Genomic DNA, 5,308 nt, shown 5'->3' on the forward strand with positions numbered 1-5,308 from the left:
AAAGAAGAGGAATAGAAAGAAGAAACCAGTTACTGAACATGAGATAGGTGGAGTGCTGGAACTGGAAGGAGATAAAGACCAACCAGATCCCATGAAACAAGATACGAGCACAAAGAGTGATAAAATTGATAATGTGAAACAAATGGAAGTGGGGCAAACATCAAACCAAAAAGAGAAGGCAAATGTGTTCAACTCACAAAATGTCGAAGCAACCTATGACATGGACCGCGGAGAAATCCAAAGTAATTATTTGAAGCTTATCAGTGGCACAAACTTGGAAGAGGAGCAGAATAGTGATTATGTATATGATTTAAAACATGGACAACAATCTGATTCTTCTTCAGAAGAAGAGAGTAGCTCAGAAGACATGGACTATGCTGATGAAGAGAGCTCAGAAGCAAGTGAGAAGTATGCTAGTGTTGACAGTGAAGAGATATACAGTGATGATCAAGCTGATACTTTGATGGATCCTCCTCGAGATAATAGTGATGATCGTGCAGACATTCTAGTTGATACATTTTGTACTCAATCATTAGTGGATATTGCTGTGACATCAGAATTGGACACCATCGACAACAAAGCTCATCTTTCTACTAGGGGTAGAGGCAGGGGCAGAGGTAACACTAGAGGTGGCAGACAAACAACAAGAGGAAGGGGTGGTAGACACTCTACATATCAGCCTGTGAAAACCTCACAGGAACTACACCTTTCCAAATAATCTAATGATTAAGTCCCTATTTTGGAATATCAGGAGCATCAATTCTAATGGTGCTCTTGAGAGACTTAAGCAACTTATTAGATCACAAAAACTTCCTTTTGTAGCTCTATGTGAACCTTTTTGTAAAGCTGCTAAATTGGACAAATACAAAAGAATTTTAGGATATGCAAATGCTTATGCCAACAGTAATAGTCAAATATGGATTTTTTGGGATGAGCTACTGGAATGCAGGGTTATTGAAGAGAGTGAGCAACAAGTTACATGTGAAATCAAGTGGAATGGAGATACAATTATAATATCGGCTGTTTATGCTAAGTGTGATGCTGTACTTAGGGAAGATTTGTGGGATAGCTTGAGGGACATTGCAGATAGGTACAAACTACCTTGGCTCATTGCAGGGGATTTTAATTGTATTGTGGATCCTGGTGAAAAGAAAGGAGGTAAGCCTCACGGAATGTCCAAAAGCTTACCTTTTATACAGTGTATTATGGATTGTGAACTCATTGATCCAGGTTACTCTGGATCTATCTTCACATGGTGCAATGGATGGTGTCCAGAGAAGAGGATATGGAAAAGATTGGATAGGGTCTTGATCAATCAAGAGTGGTTGAACCTATTTGATTCAACTAGTGTCAATCACTTGATCAGGACTGGGTCGGATCATTCTCCCCTATTTGTCATTGCCAAAACTACACACAGAGAACCTATTAAGTACTTTCGGTTCTTGGATTTCTGGACCAAAGAAGCAGATTTTAGCAGGGTGGTAGAGCAAGCTTGGAATATGGAGGTGCAGGGATCACCAATGTGGAAATTCCACATGAAGCTGAAAAATACTTGCAAGAAGTTGTCTGAATGGTCCAGGAATACTCTGGGCAATATTTTTGACAAGATTGAAGAGCTAGAACACAAAGTAGAGGAGATGGAGACCAACATCATTGCCGATAATTCTGAGGTGAATAGAGCTGGCTTAAATCAGGCTAATGCTTTATTGGTGAGAGCTTACAAGAAAGAAGAGTCCTTTTGGAAACAAAAATCAGGGGTTAAATGGTTTGTGGAAGGAGAAGTTAATTCTAAATTTTTTCACTCTGTTGTTAAAGGAAGAAAGAAGAGGTTAACTTTGAAAAAGATGAGAAAGGAAGATGGAACGTGGGTTGAGGGTGATGAGGAAATTGCTCATGAAGCAATCTCTTTCTTTCAGAATCAGTTCACAAGGGAGAACTTTGACAATGACTTCTCAGTTCTGGGGTGTATTCCTACAATCATTGATGATGCAGATAATGAAAAACTTATAGCAGTACCAACCATGGAGGAATTAAAAGATGTGGTATTTTCAATGAGCTCTCAGAGTGCACCAGGCCCTGATGGTGTCTCTGGGAAGTTCTATCACTCATGTTGGGAGATAATAAAAGAGGATTTACTACTAATGGTTCTTGATTTTTTTGCAGGTAATCAAATTCCTAAGGCATTTACTCATACTTGTCTGGTCCTAATTCCTAAGGGGACTATCCACAATCTTTCACAGAGCTAAGACCAATCAGTCTTAGTAACTTCTCATGCAAGATCCTGTCCAAGTTGGTGAACCAAAGACTAAGTCCCTTGATGCAGAAGTTGGTGTCTCCTAATCAAACAGGGTTCATCAAGGGGAGATCAATTACTGAAAATATCATGTTGACTCAAGATATGGTCCACAATATTGTTAAACCATCTGCAAGTGGGAATGTGGTATTGAAACTGGATATGGCTAAAGCATATGACAGAGTTTCTTGGGAATATCTTTGTCAAGTACTTAGACAGATGGGTTTTTCAGAAATCTGGATTGATATTGTATGGAGACTTATGACTAATGTTTGGTACTCTATTAACATAAATGGAGTTAGACATGGTTTTTTTAAGTCTAGCAGAGGAATCAAGCAGGGAGATCCTCTCTCTCCATCCCTGTTTGTCATTGGTGCAGAACTTTTATCTAGGCTTATGGACAACCTAATTGACTCAGGGTTCATTCCATACTCAGTAGATAAAAAGGGACCTAACATATCTCATTTGTGTTATGCGGATGATACTATCCTCTTTTCTTCTGCTGATCCTACCTCATTAATATTAATGATGTCTAAATTGGAAGTCTATGAGAAGGTTTCAGGTCAGATGGTAAACAAAGGAAAATCTGGGTTCTATACTTCATTGAAAGAGGGTGATACTAGAATTACAGACATTTCGAGGATAACTGGTTTTTCTTATTGCCAATTTCCGATGATATATCTGGGGTGTCCTATCTATGTAGGTAGGAAAAAGGTGGTTTACTTCAACAACATGGTGGCCAAAGTTGCTAATCGGATGCAAGGGTGGCAAGGAAGATTATTATCCTATGGTGGGAAGGCAGTCCTAATTAAATCTGTGTTGCATGCACTTCCTTTGCATCTACTAGCTGTGGTTCACCCTCCTAAAACAGTTTTGAACCAGATTGATAAAATTATTGCTAACTTCTACTGGGGAAAGGAGGATAGTAGAAACAAAAGGCACTGGATAGCTTGGAGCTATTTATGCTTTCCAGTGCAAGAAGGGGGAGTTGGTTTCAGGTCTTTACAAGACACTTGCAATGCATTCTCTGCCAAACTCTGGTGGAATTTTAGGACTCAAAATACCTTGTTGAAGAAATTCTTGGAGGCTAAATATTGTAAAAGATCTCACTCTGTTGCAAAGAAATGGGTCTATGGGCAATCTCATACTTGGAAAAGACTAATGGACATAAAAAAAGATGTTGAACCTGCTATTTTTTGGAAGATAGGAAGAGGTCAAATTTCTTTTTGGTGGGACAATTGGACTGGTCTAGGAGCTTTAGCTAATCTAGTTCATGCTATTAGAACACCCAAGAATACTTTGGTGAAGGATTTTATTCAGGAAGGTTCTTGGAGACGAGAGAAATTACTGGAGGTATTGCCTCTCAATGTGGTTAACGTAGTTCAGGAAGTGGATATCAATGAACTGAGGAATGATTGCCCTTACTGGATGCCGGAAAATTCTGGAGTCTTTACTTGTAAGTCAGCGTGGGATATTGTTAGGAAGAAAAAGGGGGAGTCTCTGACATGTAAGAAGATCTGGCATAAAAAAATGCCATTCAAGATCTCATTCTTTATGATGAGACTTCTACAAGCTAGGATCCCTACTGATGATGTTGTTAAGAAATTTGGTATTATGATTCCCTCAAAATGTTGTTGTTGTAATAATCATGATGAGGAAACCATTTTACACCTTTTCAGTAGTAGTCAAATAGCAACACAGATATGGTCCTATTTTTGCAATGCTTATGGCATTAGGTTTATCAAGGATCAGATAAGGCAAACTCTTATAAATTGGTGGCTAGCTAAGGAAAGAAGCTTAGTTCACTCTATGGTTCTGCAGTGTTTACCTTCACTTATCTGTTGGGAGATTTGGAAGAATAGATACTCAACAAGATTTGAAGATATTCACATGTCAAGATGGCATATTATTCAACAAGTCTCTAATTGCTTATCTTTGATGCTTAACTATCAATTCCCCAGTCTTACTCTTCCACATGTATGGCTAGAAAAGTGTAGGACTATAGAGAAGATTCAACATAGTATCCATTCTCAAGCAGTTTGGTGGAAGAAACCAGATAGAGGTTGGGTTAAACTCAATGTAGATGGGTGCAGTAAAGGTAATCCTGGATCAGCTGGAGGTGGAGGTATTATTAGAGACCAGTTGGGGGATATGGTGAAAGCCTTTGCTGAATTTTATGGACATTGTAGCAATAACATGGCTGAAGCTAAGGCAGTTTTACATGGTATCAAATTGTGCAATAGCTTAGGACTTCAAAATGTTATTGTGGAGACAGATTCCCTGTTAATTGTTTCTATTATCAACAGAAGGATGAAGCCACCATAGCGGATCAAACATATTATAGAGCAGATTTGGGAGATAACCAGTCTAAGTAATTTTAATTTTGTGCATACTTTTAGAGAAGGCAACTATGTAGCTGATCAACTTGCTAACCTGGGTGAAAATACAAAGGAACACATTATCTTCAATGAAGCTATTTCTCTTCCAAGACAAGTTAGAGCTTCTTTGCAGTTAGAACAAGATGGCCTTCCGAATTTCAGATTCACAACAAGAAGGAACCAATTTACAATTAATGATGTTATTACTTGAGAGTATTTTGGTTCAGGCAGAAGTGACAAACTTGTATGTAATAGCAGTTTTTGGTGTTATGTACATGTCTATAGGTAAGGAGATTGCTTCCATTCTCTGTCCAAAGTGTTTTTTGCAGTTGTACAATAGATTGGCCTTAGTCAATCTACACTATGTAATCGAGGCTGAGGTTTATGTCCTCCTCCGTGTAATTGTTATTTTTGAAATACACAGGTTGGAGTCATGCCTAACTCCTCCATCTTGATGATGGACTTTAAAAAAAAAATTGTTACGGCAGTGTATTTATTGTATTCCCACTATTGTGTTCATGAATACAGTAGCAAAAATCGCCTAAAAACAGGGAGTCCAGCTGTACGCGATTGTATTCAGATGTATTCGCACCATATATTCATGAATACAGTAATGACAATCACCTTAAAAATAGGT

At 38.4% G+C, this 5,308-nt stretch overlaps 1 protein-coding gene across 1 annotated transcript; it reads left to right on the forward strand.

Moving 5' to 3' along the window:
- The first annotated feature begins 722 nt into the window (after positions 1 to 722).
- LOC109240669 lies at positions 723 to 4,882 on the forward strand. Its single transcript, XM_019407334.1, has 3 exons — positions 723 to 2,163; positions 2,241 to 4,575; positions 4,693 to 4,882. Exons 1-3 carry the CDS (start codon positions 723 to 725, stop codon positions 4,880 to 4,882), a joined length of 3,966 nt encoding a protein of 1,321 aa, XP_019262879.1.
- Positions 4,883 to 5,308: the final 426 nt, after the last annotated feature.

The sequence above is a fragment of the Nicotiana attenuata genome, unplaced genomic scaffold (assembly GCF_001879085.1).
Source record: "Nicotiana attenuata strain UT unplaced genomic scaffold, NIATTr2, whole genome shotgun sequence".
In the NCBI taxonomy this organism is placed as follows: Eukaryota; Viridiplantae; Streptophyta; class Magnoliopsida; order Solanales; family Solanaceae; genus Nicotiana; species Nicotiana attenuata.